Source organism: Choloepus didactylus, chromosome X (genome assembly GCF_015220235.1).
Source record: "Choloepus didactylus isolate mChoDid1 chromosome X, mChoDid1.pri, whole genome shotgun sequence".
In the NCBI taxonomy this organism is placed as follows: Eukaryota; Metazoa; Chordata; class Mammalia; order Pilosa; family Megalonychidae; genus Choloepus; species Choloepus didactylus.
The window spans coordinates 4,214,048-4,235,137 of NC_051334.1; the positions used below are offsets into that span (position 1 = coordinate 4,214,048).

The 21,090-nt window shown below is 33.7% G+C and overlaps 1 protein-coding gene across 9 annotated transcripts in view; it reads right to left on the minus strand.

Moving 5' to 3' along the window:
- The window catches only part of LOC119522025 (lysine-specific demethylase 6A-like), a 355,987-nt gene that overhangs the window by 83,248 nt on the left and 251,649 nt on the right, over window positions 1–21,090 (minus strand). For 7 of the 9 annotated variants that reach the window (XM_037820746.1, XM_037820753.1, XM_037820745.1 and 4 more), the window contains exons 11-15: window positions 7,044–7,142; window positions 6,692–6,911; window positions 6,031–6,165; window positions 5,426–5,581; window positions 2,922–3,317 (exon numbers count right to left, since the gene is read on the minus strand). In XM_037820746.1, coding sequence (XP_037676674.1) covers window positions 2,922–3,317; window positions 5,426–5,581; window positions 6,031–6,165; window positions 6,692–6,911; window positions 7,044–7,142 — 1,006 coding nt within the window. The remainder of the gene's footprint in view (window positions 1–2,921; window positions 3,318–5,425; window positions 5,582–6,030; window positions 6,166–6,691; window positions 6,912–7,043; window positions 7,143–21,090) is intronic. The other 2 variants (XM_037820749.1, XM_037820751.1) reach the window with 2 other exon arrangements.

Genomic DNA, 21,090 nt, shown 5'->3' on the forward strand with positions numbered 1-21,090 from the left:
TTTGTCCCTTTTAGTCCAGACTGATGGTGGTTCTGTTTATACAGCTCTCGCAAAAAATGTGTTGGCATGGCGGCATGCAGCGTACATGGGTGAAAACAGTCAGAAAACAGTACATTCCACATATCCTTTCTGGCTAAATTTCCAATCCTGGCTTGTACTGAAATGGCTGTCGGGTTCCATTTTTTACTAAATTTTCACGTGGTGCATTATCCTCTGAGGTCTCACTTTCTGGTAGCCCAGAATTTTCCAAACAATCAATTTGTGGTTTCTTTGTACCCAAGACTTCACTTCTCAGCTTATCATTTTCCTCTTGCATTTTACTATAAGCTTCAAGGAGAATCCAGACTGCATTTTCCACATTTAATTTGGAAATTTCAACTAAGTATGAGAACACGGTGCTTTCAAATTCTGCCTTTTATCCAACACCAGGACTCAATTTTGCCAAATTCTCTAACTCCTTAAAACAAGGATCACCTTTCTTCCAGTTGGCAATGACACATTCATCATTTCCATGTCAGGCGTCACTGGTAGTACGTTTAGAGTCCATATTTCCATAAATAGTCACTTCAAAGCAATTTAGGCCTTTTCTATCAAGCTCCTCACAATTCTGCCAGAAGCTTCCTTTTATACATTTCAAAGGCCATTCCAACCTGTCTGATATGTGAAAATTCAGCAGCACCCCACTCCTGGTACCAAAATCTGTTCCTGTTTGCTAAAACTGCCGGAAATGCAACCTACCAGAAATGGGCTAGATTTTATAAAGAGGATTTATTAGGTTACAGATTTACAGTTCTAAGGCCATAAAAGCATCCAAACTCACGCATAAAGGGAAGGATACCTTCACTGAAGAAAGGCAGTGGTATCCAAAACAGGTCTGCCCCCACAAGAGTGGATTAAAAGAACATGGTTTTTCTGGGTTACCTAACAGTTCCATACTAGCACACTCAGCTATAAAAAAGAATTTACTTTCATATACAACAATAATGCTAAATCTCAAAAAACATGGTAACTGAAAGAAACCAGGCACAAAACACTACCTTTCTTTCATACCATTTATATTACATTCCTAGAAAAGTAAAACTACAGAGACAGAAGGAAAGTTAATGTTGCCTAGGCCTAGGGATATAAGTGATGATTGCATATAGAATACGGAGAACTTTTGAGGTTATGGAAGCATTCAAAAACTAGATTATGTTAATAGATAGACAACTGTATTCACTGTCAAAAGATCACATTATTTACTTAAAATGCGTACATTTAATTGTATGGAAATTATCCCTCAATAAACAATTAAGGAAAAAAAACTAAATCGGATCATGTCATTCATCTATTCAAATCACTCCAATCATTTTCCATCTTAAGAGTAAAATCAAATAATGACTTCCATAGCTAAACATGGTCTGGGCACTCCATTACCTCTCAAACATCATTTGCCTCTTAATTTACGCCTAGCTCACACTATTTATTTAAGCTGCCTTTCTTGTTTTTCCTCAAATATGTAAGACACACATCTGCTGAGATTCCACTGTTCCATGGACCTTATCTTACTTATCCCAATTACCTTTATTATTCTGTCATCTACTCTTTTAAGTATTTAATAAAATGCCACTTCCTCAGTGAAGCCTATTCTGATCTTCCTGTTATAAACTCTAATCTTCAGTCTTTAGCACTCTGTACCTCTCTTCTCTGACAAATTTTGTTTACATCAAGAATAAACTTAAAATTAATCTTACTTTAGTAAGAGATGGTGGTGATGGTAGAACAACACTATAACTGTAATTAATAGTATTGAATTATATGTTCAAATTGGTTTTAAGGGGAAATTTTCTGTTGTATATATTATTAGAATAAAAAAAAAATCCATGGACTGCACAACACAGTAAACCCTAAGTGAAACCAGGGACTATAATTAATAATACAATTATAAATGTATGCTTTCATCAATAGTAACAAATGTATCACACCAATACAAATATTAATAGGATGGTATTCAGAAATACTGCATTTTATGCATGACTTTTCTGTAAGCACACCTCTCTAATTAAAAGTATTAAAATCTTAGAAAAAAATTCTTAACCTTTCTGCCAATAATCTGTAACTACACTGTTTAGAAGGTTTTCCAGTAAGAAGCTACATATTTCCCCTGTGGTTGATTAATAAAAATGCTATATATAATATACTAGAATGCAATGGAAACAACCCTAAGTATAAGGAAGAATGAGAACATAATTATGCACATCATAGTGTGATACACAGAAGTAAAAAAAAAAAGCTTAAAATTCAGCAACAATGGAACAAGTGTGGCATAACTTTGATAACAAGGATAGTCAAGATATTTGAGACCCTTAAGTCCTGACATTTCACGCTCCAACTACACAAGCCACACTAGACACACTTTATCTGCCTTCTATCCTTCCAAATTACCTCAATTTTTGACATTTAACATACTGATCACACTTGTTCAGTGCATTCTCACATACATATTTATCACATTTCCTCATAGTTCATTGTAATTGAAACTTTACTCATTTTTTTCTACTATTAGAATGAATAGTTAATACTCAGCATAGCACCTGATATAAAATATTTGTAGATATTCAAAATGTGTTAATGGAGCCTTTGTACATTAGCAAGAAGATTTGGGGACTCTAACGCTACAATTTTCCGGAGTATGTGACATATCATATACATATATTAATGTTATAATGAAAAAGTGAAACAACCCATAGATACAATTATAATGCAGTAATAATATTTTAACACTTGAAAGTCTGATGTAATTATGAATTGTTTAAAAATTGTTTTTAAAGATCAAATCAGTTCCTAAGGTTTTTTTTCAAATCCTCTCAAAAAGGTACTCTAACCAAAGAAAGAGAAACCACTATATGAGAACCCAACAAAGAAGCTAGTGTTTCTGTTACCTGAACGGAATTAGACAGTTGTTTTCTCCACAGCTCCTGTGGGCTGCTGGTCAGGTTTGTGCAGTGACGAGGTAGACAAAAAGTATTTTGCTGCAGGTAAGGCACATTTCCATTATTTCCATTTCCTTTTATACAGTTATTGCCTATCAAAATAATGTCTGAACTCCCTAGAATTTTGGATGTGCTGCAAGAAACACAGTCTGTAGAAAAAGGTCCACTGGACAAAGGCTGCTCAAGACACGCAGGGTGAACTCCAGGCTGAGAGACGTTAGGTTCTCTGGTCAGAAAAGCATGTGGCTGCTGGTCAGAGCCAGAGTTTGTAGGCAGTGATGAGTCAGCAACTGGGCCATTAAGAATTCCAGTAGACTGTACCTGAGCAGCTTCTGTTTGTCTGATCTTCAAAAACAAAAAAGAAGACCCACTTGGGTGATTCTGAAAATGTATAACTGATGCATCTCTAATGTTAGTTTAACATTTAATCACTAGGTTAAAAAGGAAACACTTTAATAACAAGAAATTATATTCAATTTTAGCTATAATTCCTGAATGAAGGAGACAAGTGTTTCATTTTATAATTGGAAGTCCTTTGATTAATGGCACAATAGTAGAAGAAAACACCTGAAAATTATGAATAATGATTCGTGAATACATGTCTTTTTCTCAAAACATAAATTAGGGAATCTAAAAATTACACATTCCTGCCAAATCCTTTAAACTAAACAACCCTTAAACATTCCCATTGAACTCTGGGATAATTAATTTTTAAAGAAATTTTAAAAATTATAAACCCTTGGAATATACACAAAATACTATAAAAAATACAGTATTTTACAAAGTATTTTGTTCTAAATTAATTTATGACTATTTTCCCTAAAAAGGTCTCTTATCAGTTATTATTAAAAATGTGCAGATTAAAGAATTCTACTGAATGTTGACAGAGGTAAAAGTAATCATTCACATACACAGCAATAAATTTTAGAATAAAAATGCTATACACATTTGGTGTTGCTGCATTAAGACAAACTGACTTTCCAACTGTTCCAGCATCAATTTCTGTGCTGGGTTTAAATTATCCCTACTTGCATGCAGCTGTTCCAAGTACTAGAGGAAGGAAAAAGACTACAATCAAACTTAAATCTAACAAGATATTATTAAAAAATCCATCACTGAAAAAACAAAGAGGCTCTATCTGGTCAAAGATAGTGACTGCTGATCAATAATAATGAACCCCAATTTGAAGTCTTTTCAGAAGTCTCAGAACAGTAGGTAAAAATTTTAAAATTCACCTTTGGAAAGTTGCTTTGTGTAGTATGAATAATCATATTAAGGAGGAATGAAATTCCAATATTCACACAAAAAGGTATTTAAGTCTAAAATGCACTATTAATAAGCTTCTTAAAGCAGCATTTTTTGTAACATAAATGCTGTAAATGAACCAAATGTCTAATGACACAAAGGAATACATGAGGAAAAAGGGATATTTGTTTATGTATGCACAAGATATCTCTGGAAAAACCACAAGAAACTAGTAACACTAGCTGTGTTTGACAAAGGGAAAGAAGTGGTTAGAGGAGGAATTTTAAAGACACTTTACCTTGTATATTCTCTATATTCAAAGGCTCTTATACACACATGAAATGTATTCCTTCTTCAAAAAACACAAAAATCAAACAGTATAATGTCCATTACAATTATAAATTGGGCTCATTTTACTTATAAACATGTTAATTCAGTTCACTGTCATTCAAATTTTAAGAATTAACACGGAAAGAATTAAAATACCTCCACTGCTTTAGAACAGAGAAAGAAAACTGTCAGAATAATAATTCATACCTGTAATTTCTGTGAACCCCATGAATTAACTTGCTGCTGTACTGAAGGATATGAAACAATATGGCCACTACTGCAGTTATCAGAAATATTCTGAATAAAATTGATTTGAAAAATCAAAGACTATTTGGTAAAACCACATAAAAATAATGACTAGCGGGAAACTGAATGGCTATGACTTGGAGAATTGACATATGTTTAAATTTACATTTGTTAAAAAGGATTTATGCTATTAAATCATTTTTAAAATTAGTTAATATACATAAAAATATGAAATACTAGAAATTTAAAACATACATTTTTCCTTAAACCACCCAAAAAGATCCTCATCTAAATCATAACCATTGTACCTAAGCAGGCTGTCCATTAAGCTCCAACATTCAATTGATTTCAATGATGTAAATGATAGTGAAAAGTTTGTTAAGATTGTAAAATCAGGGAGATGAATAATTATTTGATAAAGATATACTTAATCCCTACTTTCTATATTTAATAGGATGCTAAGATTCTGGGATAGAAAATTACTTTAAAAAGCAAATTAGCTAAAAAACTTTTCACTCCCTAATGATTTCAAGTTTAAAATACAGGACAGATTATGTACAAACTGGACAATTTCAGGAAAGCTGAAGCTTCTTTTTCAATTGGAATTCTCTATATCTCTTAAATAAATGTACCTTTGTTGGACTAGATGTTCTTTTCCTCTTGACAGGACTGGACAGACCATCTACTTGGATAGAAGTAATGATGTGTAGTGGCAAAGACTGCTGTGAAATTGCTGTTTGACTGAGGCCTAATACAGGTTCAATATTTAGATGATGAGGTTTATAAGCCTAAGAATTACAGAATTAAGATAAAAATATGGTTCTACATATTCTTAAATTTATTCCTCTAAATTTTAACACTTTAAAAGTTGCATATTTTTCAAAACTATGTGGACATCACTGATTGCAATTATTGAAAATCAATTCAAATGGAGAAATGTGTATCTCCGTTTTTATTTTTAATAAAGCATGTTTATTTTTAATTTACCACCAAAATTTTTTTATTGAAAAATCTATTTCACGCACATAAGAATCTACAAAAGCTTTAAATTGGTATTTTAGATTTCCTCCCAAATTGGAGGGAACTTTATTTTGATCTAATAACCCTCTGCAATTAAATAAAAAAGACTTTTCATTCATAAAAGCCAGTCCTGGACTTAGTTAGATAAGGTTGATCACTAGAGAATAAAAAGAACCCTTAAAGCTGGGCACCTACTGAACATTATCCAACTTCTCACCTGCTGTGCTGTGTTCAAGGCACCCTGCCTGGAGGTAAGCTCTGCGGGGATTGGTAGGCTCCATGCCTCCTCAATACTAGGAAGTAATTTAGTTTTATTCTGTAGACTACATTGTGGAAGGTTACACAACTGACCCTAGGAAAAATTATGTAAAAAGCAAATTTAACACAAGACTACTTGAGTAAGAGCAAGTCCACTATATCTCCCTCCAGGCTCTACGTATTTTATTTTTTTAAAGAAAATAGACTGTAAATTTGGGATCTCTAGAAAGACGATACATAAAGAGAGCAGGCCGAAACTACTCTTTGAGAGAACAAAGCTGAAATCTATTTTTCAGAATTCACACAGGTATCTTTCTCATGACATTTCAACAAGAGTAAAAACCATGTTTGTGTTCTCTAAAATGTTTTGTCAACTTAAAAATGTAGATACTGCACAGGAACATTAAGTAAATTAATACCCATCAAAAAAGTAAAAGTGGGGAAAAAAATTTTAAAAATACTGAATCTTACTTAAAACGAGGTAAAATAATGTAACAAAATACGAAAACAAGTTACTGAAATCAAAATGCAACTACATGACCTTTCCAGCCACCCTCCTCCAGACTGTGTATTATGGAGAAATATCTGCCTTTTAAAATATGCTACTTAAAAAATGGTACCTGTAAATATTTAATTCTTCCTGCAAGTGCAGAGGTGTTACAACAACTTTTGCTTCTGGTTGCATTTAAATAGCATTTAATGGCATCCTGAGGTTGGTTGCAGGATTCATATAGAGTGCCTAGATCTATCCAGGCTGCAGAATGCCCATGATCTAATTGTACAGCACAAATATATGCCTGTAAAGCATCCATAGGCTGATTTTGCTGCTGATAGAGTACGCTGGAAAGAGAAAAAACAGCTGTCTAAAACTGGCTACTTGATTTTATAATTAAAAAAATATAGTACTTTATATGTGTTCAAATACTCCTGTTTAACAACTAAAATACTATTTTTTAATATATAAAGACTTACCCTATTGAACACCAGGTATCTGCACTTGTTTCTGATTTATCAATAGATTGCCTGTAAGATATAAAGGCATCCTGAATTTTCCCAATACTTGAATAGCACCTAGGTGGGGAAAAAAAAAAATCAAGGTCGCATTCCATTAAATTCAATCAAATTTTTCTGTTAAACAAGTGAACTGTATAACAAAGGGGAGAACCTAGTAAGTTAACATACATATATGACAACATTCAACTGTATTTTAATTAATGTTAAAAGAATATTTAAGATAGGTGAAAAAGCATATTGTATTAATGAATTATATAAAAATTATTAGATGCCAAATTTCTCCAATAGTGTTAATAGGAAGGGTAAAACAAGAATTCTATGGTCTAAATACAGGTACAAATTGGGTAAGACTAGAGTTGCAAAGAGAAAATCAAATGACGATAATGGTTTTTACAATACATTTCAATTTTCCTTGCCAAACTAACACAATTATGAACAATAATCCATAATTCAAGGAAAATACAGATCTGTGATATTATTAATAATAAATAAACTATTAAAATAGAATGAAAGGATGTTTTAATTATAAATTTTAATACCAGGAAAATCCTATTACAGATAGTAAGGTAAATTTAAAATATCAAGGACATGTAATTTCTTTATTAATCAAGTGTATAGCCTGTAAGCTTATTTATATGAATTTAACTGGCAGATATACAAAACAGCATCTGTGTTTATAAAAATTCAAAAGTATATTCTTAGTGCAGAGCTCTAATCCCAGAATAAGAACAACAAAACAAAAAGCACAAATGAACAAAGAAAGCAAACAGCAGTAAGAAAAGCAATGTCTACAATACAAAGTAAGATTTTAGCTAGAGATGAAAGATCACAAAAGAATGTGAAAATAATAAAATACTACAGATGTCACAATGCAGTTTCAAATGGCTAACATAAAATTTGACTTGAGACTTTCGATGGGGAGATATCATGGTACACTGGAAAAGCAAAAACCATAAAAAGGATAGAAGGAAGGGATTTTACATTACCAAAAATAAAAATATATATGATGTACATGGTGATTCCCAACTTCTAGTCAGAATATGTAGACTTTATCAACCAAACATCCATCCAAACAACAAAATAAAGAGTATATTAAAGTATTTCCAAGAAAGGATTTGTATAATTTCACTAATTATGAAATAACACGGAATGACAGAATAAAGCAAAAATGTTTTAATGTCTTTACTTTGTCTAACTGCTAAAATAATTTCTAGAAATTTTACTAATTCATGTAACCCAAAGTCTGGGAACTACAACTTAAGGCAGAAAAGACAACAGAAAACATTTCGAAAGAGCTTAAATATTACAATTAACTAGGAATAAAAATTAAGAATTTGCAAAAATTAATGTACACTGTGAACAAAGCAAGACATTGGAGAAATAGTCTCTGGAAGAATAGTCTCCCCAAAGAAATACTGAAAACAGAAGAAAATGGCATAACCAGCATTTCCAGAACTCTGGGAAACAAACCAGATTTAACAATAAAAACAAAAGCTGAATCAGGAAAAGAAAAAACCTGAAAATAGTGAAAAAAATTTGTGTGCTTCTACTTTCCCTGGACCTACTCTCTTCCTCATTTGACACCAGCAATCTGTGAGGCTCATGGTGCCCCACATTCTCACTGTGTGGTCTCTTTTCCTAGGTGTCTGATTGTATGCACACCTAAGGCAAAAATTTACTGTATCTTTATGTCCTCTGACTCCCTGAAAGTATAAATTAAGTCAACTATTTGGTATTCCTAAATCAGAATACAACCAGGATAGAGAAGTGTTGGAGACAAGTGCAAAGAACCAAGCAAACCATAACTGCTTTGGGCAAAAGACTGAGATCGAAACATAAAATTCAGTAGTTGGAACCAAAGGGAAGAATTTGGATGACAGCCAAGAGAATTTTCCATATTGGGGAATACTGGAAAACTACCGTGAATAGTAGCTCAATAAGGCTATGCAGTCGCCTAAGCACTGAAAAACAGCCTCCACACACAGACATACTATACTACAATCTTCAACAATTAAAACAAACACCACAAAAGAAAACACAGGTGATGGGGGAGAATCTAACCACCAGAGTTAAGAAATAAAGTATTCAAATTTAGAGTAATCAACAAAAATCCCTATGTGTACGAAGAAATAGGAAAATACACTTGGTTCAATGTGAAAAAAACAGCTACATGGAAGGAGTGACATCATCAAGACGGAGCCATGAATGTTCCAGAGTTCTGCTGGAATTTCCACCAAAAAATTTTTAAACAATAAGTAAAAAAAAAAGAAATGATCTTTCTCTGGGATCCATACAGCCTTTAAAGGATTTCAGTAACTGCACAAGTGACAAAAAAAGAAAGAGAATATACTTAACAAGGACAGAAAAATCTTGTAGTGCCTTGCTGGTGGTTGAAAGATGGCTCTCTGATCATTAACAGAATTGCAGGGCATAGGAATGTGGCAGAAAGGGTAAGTTTAGAGTTACGCATGTCACTAAAAGTAAACTTGGAGGTTAAACATGGGAATATATAACAAGTGAATCTTGTGGTGGACCATATCTATGATTAACTATACAAACAGAAAAAAAAGTTCTTCTATGCACTAAACAAATACACGAACACTGTGTAAAGGAGTTAATAATAGAGGGGTATATAGGAAAAAAATTTACCTATTGTCAACTAATAGTATAGTTAACTATATTATCTTCATAGTCTTTCATCAACAGAAACAAATGTACACCAAAAGAATGCATCAATAATATGGGGGGATAAGGAGTATAGGAGGATTTGGGTTTTCTTTTTTATTATTTCTTTCCTGGAGTTACGAAAATGTTCTAAAATTGATCATGAGGATGCATGCACAACAAAATGATGACACTGTGAGTCAGTCATTGTATATGATGATGGTTTGCATTGTGTCTGAACATATCTCAATAAAATTGCATTAAAAATAAAATTTTAAAAACATAGTTCTTTGAAAAGATCAACAAAATCCACAAAGTTTTGCCTACAATGGTAAAGCGAACAACTGGTAAAGAATGCAAATAACAATACCAGAAATGAAGTGTTGGGCAGGGAGACAGTAAAACAGATGTCGGCCCCAGGCACACACACGTCGGTAACTGGTGTGGGTGATAGCCCTTTGCACACCTGCAGCTGAACGCCCCTGAGTTAGGGGCAAGCTGCTGCAGCAAGCGGATGATTGCGGAAGTGGGTATTTTCCACACCCCACACAATCATGTCTGAAGTGGGCTAGGAGCCACCCCTTCACAGCACTGCGGCCAACAGCCTCCTCCAAAAAACTCGGGATTTGGCTGGCTTGTGATAGCACAACTTCTCCCCAACAGAAGCCCGCGGGATACACAGCCTAGAGATGGGGGAACCACACAGAAGAGACAGGAGTCCTACACCAAGCCCAGGGACTTGTGGGTCCACAGCAAGGAGGGAATGAAGGAAGTTTGAGCTGAAAGGAGGATGCCTGCCACAAGGTTTCACGGCCGCAACCCCAGGAATGGCTGGGAGCACTGGGTTTTCAGCCCTCTCCCTGAAAAACTGCACAGGGCATAACCCCCAACCACAGTGCCGGCAGTCCACATTGCACAGAGAAAAATGGTGCACTTATTGGACATCCACATGGCTTGGACCCCACTCGCTGTATAAACAAAGTTGGGAATATCTGGATTGAAGATAAGAGGTGGCTCAGGAGAGCCATCTTTTGGTAGGTAAAGGAAAGTGCACTGCATAAAGTTCAGGCTATGTCAAGTTATAGACAACTGTTAAATGCCTGCATATCCTAAAAGAATCCTATCAAGATAAACAGATGTCAAGAGGCCAAAAACAACAGGAAATTATAAAGCATATGAAGAAACCAGAAGATATGGATAACTAAAATACCCAAATTAAAAAATCAGATGAGATACAGAACTTGGACGAATTAATCAAAGAAGTAATCACAAAAACCAATACATGGTTCAGGAGTTAAAGGATATCAAGAAGACCCCAGAAGAGCATAAAAAAGAATCTGCAAGAGTAAATAAAATAGAGGATCTTATGGAAATAAAAGAAACTGTTGACCAAATTAAAAAGATTCTGGATACACACAGTACTAGATTAGAGGAAGCCAAGGAAAGAATAAGCAAACTGGAAGAGTGCAGACTGGGAAGTCAAAGTACAAAAGAAAGAATTGAGAAAAAAATCAATTCAAAATGGATCTCAGGATATGATGGACAACACGAAGCATGCAAATAGAAAAATCAAAAAGGTGTCTTTTTCTTATTCCCTTGTTTTGGTTAGTTTGAATTTTTTTTTACTGTATGGTTTTTAAAATTTTCTGATATAGTTAATAATAAATAAATAAATAAATAAATATGCAGGGCCCCTGAGGACCTGGGGGAAAATGCAGAGGTGTCAGGATTCCTCTCCTGGATGGCTGCTGATGTGCTCACAAACGTTGAGGACTGGCAGTTTAATGTACCGAACGCTCTATCATGGGACTGGCCCTGGGGAAGCCTGTTGCCACAAAGGAGAGGCCAGGCCTCTTTTATAACTGAGCCTAAGAGTCTCCCCCTGAATGCCTCTTTGTTGCTCAGATGTGGCCCTCTCCCTCTAGTTAAGTCAACTACGCAGGTGAAATCACTACCCCCCCCCCCCCACGTGGGATCTCACATCCAGGGGTATAAATCTCCCTGGCAATGTGGAATATGACACCCGGGAAGGAATCTAGACCCAGCATCGTGGGATAGAGAACATCTTCTTGAGCAAAAGGGGAATGTGAAATGAAATGAAATAAAGTTTCAGTGACTGAGGGACTCCAAAAGGAGCCGAGAGGTCATGCTGGCGGGCACTCTTTTACGCACAATATAGGTAATGCTTTTTAGGTTTGAATGAATTGGAATAGCTAGTGGTAATACCTGAAACTATCAAACTACAACCCAGTAGCCTTGAATCTTGAAGACGATTGTATAACAATGGAGCTTACAAGGGGTGACAATGTGATTGGGAAAGCCATGTACATCACAGCCCCTTTATCCAGTGTATGGATGGATGAGTAGAAAAATGGGGCAAAGAAAAAATAAATAAATAAATAAAGGAAATACAGGGTGGGGGGACAATTTGGGTGTTCTATTTTTACTATTAACTTTTTATTCCTACTTTCACTTTTTTCTGGTACAGGGAAAATGTTAAAAATGTTAAAATGTTAAAAAAAATAGATCAGGACGATGAATGAACAACTATGATGGCAATGTGAGCAATGGATTATATACTTTGGATGACTGTATGGTATGAGAATGAATCTTAATGAAAAAATGAAAAAAAAATTATAAAAACAATAAAAATAAAAAAATAAAATAGCTGGAAGGAAATATCTGAAACTGTTGAATTGCAATCCTGTATCCTTTATTCCTGTAGATGATTTTATAACTATATACCTTTGATGGTGTGACCGTGTATTTTTGAGAACCTTACCAATGACTCTCCCTTCATGCAGTATATAGACAGATGAGTAAGAAAATAAAGACAAAAAATAAACAAATAAATAATGGGGGGATAAGGAGTACAGGAAGTTTTGGGTGTTCCTTTATATTTTTTATTTTTATTCTTGTTTTTATTTTTATGGAACCATGAAAATGTTCAAACATTTGATTGTGGTGATGAATGGACAACTATATACGATGATACCATGAACTATCAATTGTACATTTTGGATGATTATCTGGTATGTAAACATATCTCAATAAAATTGCATCAAAAAAAAAACTGAAGGAAGCAATAGATGTTTCCACAATAACTGTGGGAGAATTCAATACATCACTCTCTCCTATAAACAGATCAACCAAAGAGAGGAAAAATAAGGAAATTAAAAAACTAAACAATTTGATAAATGAATTCAACTTAACAGACATATGTAGAATATTACATCCCAAATAACCAGGATATATATTTTTCTCTAGTACCTATGGAACTTTCTCCAGAATATATCATATGCTGGTACACAAAATAGGCTTCAATGAATTTAAAAAGATTGAAATTAGGCAAAGCACATTCTCTGATGACAATGGAATATAACTAGAAGTCAATAACCATCAAAGATTTAGAACAGTCACACATATCTGTAGGTTAACAACACATTCCTAAACAATCAGTAGGTTAAAGAAGAAATAGCACGAGAATTGCTAAATATCTGGAGACAAATGAAAATAGACCACAACATATCAAAACTTACAGGATGCAGCGAAGGCAGTACTGAGGGGGGAAATTTATAGCTGTAAATGCATACATCAAAAAAGGAAAAGCTAAAATCAAAGAACTAATGGATCAACCGAAGAAGCTAGAAAATGAAAAGCAAACTAATCCTAAACCAAGTAGAAGAAAGAACAAGCATTAAAGCACAAATGACATAGAGAACAAAAAGCAATAAAATAAATAAAACCAAAAGTTGATTCTTTGAGAAGATCAAAAAGAGACAAGTCCCTTGCTATACTGACAAAATCAAAACAAGAGAAGATCCAAATAAACAAAATAATAAATGAGAGCAGCGACATTATTGCAGATCCCCAAGAAATATAACAAAAGGTAAGAGGACACTATGAACAACAGTAAGCCAACAAACAAGATAATGTAGAGAAAATGGACAATTTCTTGGAGATACATGAATAAGATACTGTCCAGACAAGAAATAGAAGACCTCCACAAACCAATCACAAGCAGAGACCCATCAGCCATCAAAAAGCTTCCCACAAATAAACACCCAGGGCCAAGTGGTTTCACAGGGGAATTCTACCAAACTGTACACAAAGAACTGACACAAAACTTAAACTCTTTAAAAAAATTGAAGAAAATGGAATACTATCTAACTCATTTTATGAAGCTAACATCACTCTAATACCAAAACCAGGTAAAAATGCTACAAGAAAGGAAAACTACAGACCAGTCTCCCCCATGAATAGAGATGCAAAAATTCTCAACCAAATACTGGCAAATTGAACCCAAAGACATATTAAAAAAAAATCATACACCATGAGCAACTGGGGTTCATTCCAGGCATGCAAGGATGGCTCAACATAAGAAAATCAATCAATTTAATACAACACATTAACAAATCAAAAGGGAAAAATCAAATGATCATCCCAATAGATGATGAAAAGGCATTCAACAAAATCCAGCATCTGTTTTTGATAAAAACACTTCAAAACGTAAGAATTGAAAACAATTTTGTCAGTATGATAAAGGCAATATATGAAAAACCCACAGCCAGTATAGTACTTAATGGTGAGAGACTGAAAGCCTTCCCTCTTAAGATCAGGAATGAGACAAGGATGCCTACCATCACCACTCTTAACATTGTGCTAGAAGTGCTAGCCAGAGCAATCCAACAAAACAAAGAAATAAGAGACATCAAACTGGAAAGGAAGAAGTAAAACTGCTATTTGCAGATGACATGATCTTACATTTGGAAAACCCTGAGAAATCGATGCCACAGCTACTTGAGCTAATAAACAAATTTAGCAAAGTAGCAGAATACAAAATTAATGAGCCAAACTCAGTAATATTCCTGTACACTAGAAATGATCTATCTGAAGAGACACTCAAGAAAAAGACTCCATTCTCAACAGCAACTAAAAAAATCAACAACCTAGGAATAAACTTAACCAAAGATGTAAAAGACCTATACATAGAAAATTACATAACTTTACCAGAAGAAATAGATGGCAACCTAAAAAGATGGAAAAGTATTTCATGTTCTTAGACAGAAAGGCTGAATGTCATTAAGATGTCACTTCTACACTAACTCATCAACAGATTCAATGCAATTCCAATCAAAATTCTAACAACCTACTTTGCAGACTTGGAAAGACTAGTTATCAAATTTATTTGAAAGGGAAAGATGCCTCGAATTGCTATAATCATTCTAAAAAGGAAAAACAAAGTGGGAGGACTTATACTTCCTGACTCTGAAGCTTATTATAAAGTCAGAGTAGTCAAAACAGCATAGTATTGGCACACAAAGATAGACATATAGATCAATGGTCGAATTGAGAATTCGGATATGGACCCCCAGATCTAAGGGTTGACTGATCTTTGATAAGGCCCCTAACCCACTGAACTGGGACATAACAGTCTCTTCAACAAAGGAGACAGGGGAATGGATATCCATCATCAAAAGAATGATGAAAGAGGACACCTACCTCACACCCTATACAAAAATTAATTCAAAATGGATTAAAGACCTCAATTTAAGAGACAGCACCATAAGACTCCTAGAAGATAATGTAGGGAAAATCGTGAAGACCTTGTAACTGGAGGTCACTTCTTAGACTTTACACTGAGAGCACAAGCAACAAAAGAAAAAAAATAGATAAATTGGAACTCCTCAAAATTAAAAGCTTTTGTACTTCAAGGAAATCTGTCAAAAAAGTCAAGAGGAAAAAATATTTGGAAACCATTTATCTGACAAGACTGATATCTTGCATATATAAGGAATTCCTACAACTCAATGACAATAATACAGACAACCCAACTATAAAATGGGCACAAGATATGAAAAGACATTTCACTGAAGAGGAAATACAAATGGCTAAAAAACACATGAAAAAATGTTCAGCTTCACTACTTCTTAGGGAGATTCAAATTAAGACCACAATGAGACATCATCTCATACCAATTAGAATGGCTACCATTAAACAGATAGGAAACTACAAAAGCTGGAAAGGATGTGGATAAAATGGAACTGTTATTCATTGTTGGTGGGACTGTATATTGGTACAGCCACTCTAGAAGACAGTGTGGCGGTTCCTTAGAAAACTATCAATTTATCCTGTGATCCAGCAATTTCACTTCTCAGTGTATACCCAGAAGATCTCAAAGCAGTGACACGAACAAATATTTGCACACCGATGTTCACAGTGGCATTATTCACAATTGCCAAGAAATGGAAACAATCCAAATGCCCTTCAACAGATGAGTGGATAAACAAAATGTGTTATATACACAAGATGGAATACTATGTGGCAGTAAGAAAGAATGAGGTCATGAAACATACGACAACATAGATCAACCCTGAAAACATAATGCTCAGTGAAATAAACCAGACACAAAAAGAGATGTTGTATGTTACCACTAATGTGAAGCCTGTGAAAAATGTAAAATAAATGTTTTTTATTGTAAAATGTAGGGGACATAGAGATAGACAGTAATAGTGAGGGGGAAATGATATTCTCCTAAGAACAGATAAACTGCTGAGGGTAATCTCAATGTTAGGGGAATGCTCAGAAATGATTATGGCCTGCAAACTTTCTTGGGTATAATAGAAACATGTTGGATGCAATGTAGTTATTTTAGGCTATTTGTTTTTCTTATTCCTTTGTTTTGTTAGGGTTTAATTTGCTTGGGGTATGGTAGGGACTTGGAAGAAATGCAGTTATTTTAGGTTATCTGTTTTTCTTAAATCTTTGGTTTTGTTTGAATTGTCTTTTTTTGTTGTTTGTTTTTAAGTTATTGATAAAGTTAAAAAAACCTATTTCATTAAAAAAATTAGTTTCAATGTAGCTATTTCAGGTTATTTGGTTTTTCTTATACCTTTGATTATGGTTTGTTAATTTTCTTGGGGTACGGTAGGAACATGTTGGAAGCAATGTGGTTATTTGTTTTTCTTATTCTTTTGTTTTGATATGATTTATCAATTTTCTTGGGGTATGGTAGTAACATGTTAGAAACAAAATCGTTATTTTAGGTTATTTGTTTTCCTTAATGCTTTGCTTTGTTTTGTTTGAAATGTTGTGGGTTTTTTGTTGTTGTTTGTTTTAATTTTTCCATAAGGTTTAAAAAAAGGAAAAAAAAGTCAAAGAAATAAAAAGAATCAGTGAATATGATGAAAAACAACTGCATGGCAAAAAATTAGACAAGCAAGCTGAAATAAATGTTTCAAGCTACACACAAAAACCTACAAAGAAAAAAGAAATACAAGATCTTATCTGACCAATTACAAGTAAAGAAACTGAATCTGTAATCAAAATTCCTCATAATGAAAAGTCCAAGGCCAGATGGTTTCACATGTGCATTCTAACAAACATTCCAAGAAGAATTAAAAACAATTCTTTTTCAAACTCTTCCAAAAAAGCTGAAGAAATGGGACCATTATTTAATTCATTCTATGAAAGAGAAAAAAAGCAAGATAAAGATATCACAAAAAAGAAAATTACAGAGTAACAGATATTATACACAATTATCCAAAAATCTTCAACAAATAGCACAGTGAATCTCCCAGCATGATCAAGTAAAAATTATTCAAGTATACAAATATGATTCAATATAAGAAAGTCAAATAATACAATATACCACATTAATTCAAAAGAAGGGAAAAAGGCACACAGTTACCTAAACTGACACATAAAAGGCATGTGACAAAAGCTGGCATCGTTTCTTGATAAAACCATTTAGTAAACTAGTAATAGAAAGAAATTTCCTCAAAATGATAAAGGATTTATGAAAAACCCATCAATAACATCATAACTGTTAAAGACACAAGACTTTCCATCTAAATTCTGGAAGAAGACAAGGATGCCCACTGTAGCCACTGCTATTCAACATCGTACTGGAGGTTCAATCTGAGCAATTAAGTAAGAAAAAGAAATAAAATAAATGAATTTGGCAATAAAGTGGCATGGTATAAGATTAACAGGAGAAAAATTAATGGTATTTCTATACACTAGTAATGAACAATCTTAAGATGAAATAAAGGGATAAAACAATTAGAGTTAGCAACTAAAAGAATTTAATACAGAGGGATAAGTTTAACCAAGCATAAAGACACACAGAAAACAACTGCTTAAAAATCAAGGAACTACTAAATAAATGGAAGGACATTTTATAGTTATAGATCAGAAGATTAAATACTGATATAAAGTGATTTACAGATTCAGTGCAATCCCAAATTTATATATATATTTATATATATAAATAAATATATATTTATAAATATAGATTCAGTGCAATCCCAATCAAATTTCACACAGCCTTCCTTACAGAAATGGAAAAACCTTATCATCAAACTTAAAAGGAAGAGTAAGTGGCCCTGAAAAGGCAAAACCATCTTAAAAAGAACAAAGTCAGAGGGCTCATACTTCCTGATTTTAAATCTTATCACAAAACTATAGTGGAACTTGACAGGACAGATATATATACCAATGCAATTGAATTGAGAGTTTAGAAAAGACCCTTACATTTAAGGCCAAATTATTTTTGACAAGGGTGCCATGTCCACTGAATTGGGAATGAATAGTCTTTCAACAAATGGAGCTGAGAAATCTGGAAATCCATTTGCAAAAGAAATGAGGGGATCCTCAGTCACACCATCTACAAAAACTTACTGAAAATAGACCAGAAGACCTAAATATAAGAACCAGGAGTATAACATTCAAGAAAATGCAGGCAAGTATCTTCATGACACAGAGTTAGCCAATGGTTCCTTAGACTTTCTGCACAGAGCACAACCAACAAAAGAAAAAAAGGTAAAGGGAGCCTCATCAAAATTAGCAACTTGGGAGCATCAAAGGTCTTCAACATGAAAGAGACAGACTACAGAATGTCAGAAGATATTTAGAAACCATATATCTGGTAAGGGAGTTTAATATCCAGAATTTATAAAAATGTGCTAGAACTCAACAAAAAAAGAGAACCAAATAAAAATGGGCAAAACACTTGGAAAGAAATTTCTCCAAAGAAGATACACAAATGGCCAAAAACACATGAAAACATGCTCAACCTCATTAGCCATCAAGGAAATGCAAATAAAAACCACAATGAGATACCATTTCACACCCAGTAGAAAAAACAAGAGAAAAACAAAACAGAAAACAAGCGTTGCAAAGGATATGGAGAAATACAGATGATTGTTCATCATGGATGGTGCAGCTGCTGTAGAAAAGTTTGGGGTGCCTCAGAAAGCTAAAAATAGAATTACCATATGACTTGGCAAATAAATGCATGTCTAGGTATATATCCAAAGGAATTGAAACCAGGCACTCAGACGTTTGCACACTGATGTTCACAGGGCATTATTCATTCACAGATGTCAAAGACAGAAACAACTCAAGTGTCCATTAAATGACGAATGGATAAATAAATTGCGGCCTATACAAACAATGGAATATTATGCAGCTGCAAGGAATGAAGTTCTAATACATGAGATAACCGGTATATAGCATGGATAAATGTTGAAGACATCATATTTAGTGAAATAAGTCAGATACAAAAGGTCAAATACTGAATTATCTCACTGATATGAAATACAGTAAGTAAACTCATAGTCAGAATCTAGAATAAAGTCTACTTGGGACATGCAAGGGTGTAGGGAAAAGGGAGTTAAAGCTTAATTAATATAGAATTTCTCTTCAGGGTGATGAAAAAGTTTTAGCAATGAATGATAGTGATGGTAGCACAACACTGTGGATATAATGAAGGACACTCAATTATATATTTAAAACATGGTTAAAAGGTAAAGTTTAGGTTACATGTATGTTAACAAAATAAAAAGTAAAAAAGATATAGGTAGATATTAAACTGAATCTAACGACACATTAAAAGAATTATGGACAATGATCATGCGGGATGAATCCCAGGGATACAGGGGTGTTTGAGCATAAGAAAATCAATCTGTGCAATGTACCACATCACTAGAATGAAAGGGGAAAGAAAACACTTGATCATCTGAACTGACTCAGAAAGACATTTGATAAAATATAGCAACCCTTAGCAGAGTTTGTGGTGATAAAAAGGTTTGGATAATGGATGTAGTGATGTAGCACAGTATCACTGAATGTAATTAATACCACTGAATTGCACACTTCAAAAGTGATTAAAATGAGAAATTCTATCTCATATATAAACGAATAATACAACATAAAAAAATTTAAGACCTATTTCTGTCAAAAACAGAAAAATAGCAACAGAACACTTCTACAATATGAAATAATTACAAATAACATTATATATATCAAATGGAAGACTAAAGGTTTTATCCCTAAGATCAGGAACAAGACAAGGGTGACCTCTTTCACCACTGCTATTCCACACTCTGTTAGAAATTCTAGCCTGAATAACTCAGCAAGAAAAAGAAATATAAGGCGTCCAAATTGGATGGAATCCATAAAATCTGTCTGCAGATAACATGACCCATCAGTAGAAATCCTCAGAGATCCACAAGGAAACTAATAGTAATAATAAATTCAGCAAGGCTGAAGGTTACAAAATTAACAAACAGAAATCAGTCTGTCTACCACAGTGCACAATCTGAACAGGAAAACAAGAAAACAATTCCATTTAAAATAGTACCTAAAAGAAAAAATACATCCAAGATATTTTTGAATACTGAAACCCAAATGGCCCCAAACACCCAAATACTTCTTGAAAAGTAAAGCACCCTCAATGAAAAATTACTTGTCCAGATAAGTAAGTGTTCATCCTATTCAGTATGTAAAGAATTGTTACGTTTAAGAAACACTGCTAGGAGCATAAGTCCAAATGCAAAAGAATGAAGACCTCTCAACTGTCACACACCAATCACTCAAAAATTATCAAGAACCTAAAAATAAAATCTCAAATCATAAAACATTTGCATAAAACATAGAGGAAAACTTTCATTACCTTGAATAGTGATTTCTTAGATTTAACACCAAAAGTATGAGCAACAAAAAGAACAAGTAGATGAACTCACCTTGATTTAAACACAATTTTGCATATCAAAAGCCATTATTAAGAATGTGAAAAAGACACTCTACAGAAAAGGAGAAAACAGTTGTTGTGAATCACATATCTGACATGTGTTTAATAATAATCCAAATAATAAAGTACTCCTAAAACTCAATAACTAGAAGACCAACAGCCAATTAAAATATGGGAAAAGCACATGATATTTCTCCTAAGAGGATACACAAATGAGCAAAAAGTACATGAAAAGATGCTTAACATCATTAGTCATTATGGAAACACAAATCAAAATCACAGGCATCACTTCACACTCACTAAGAT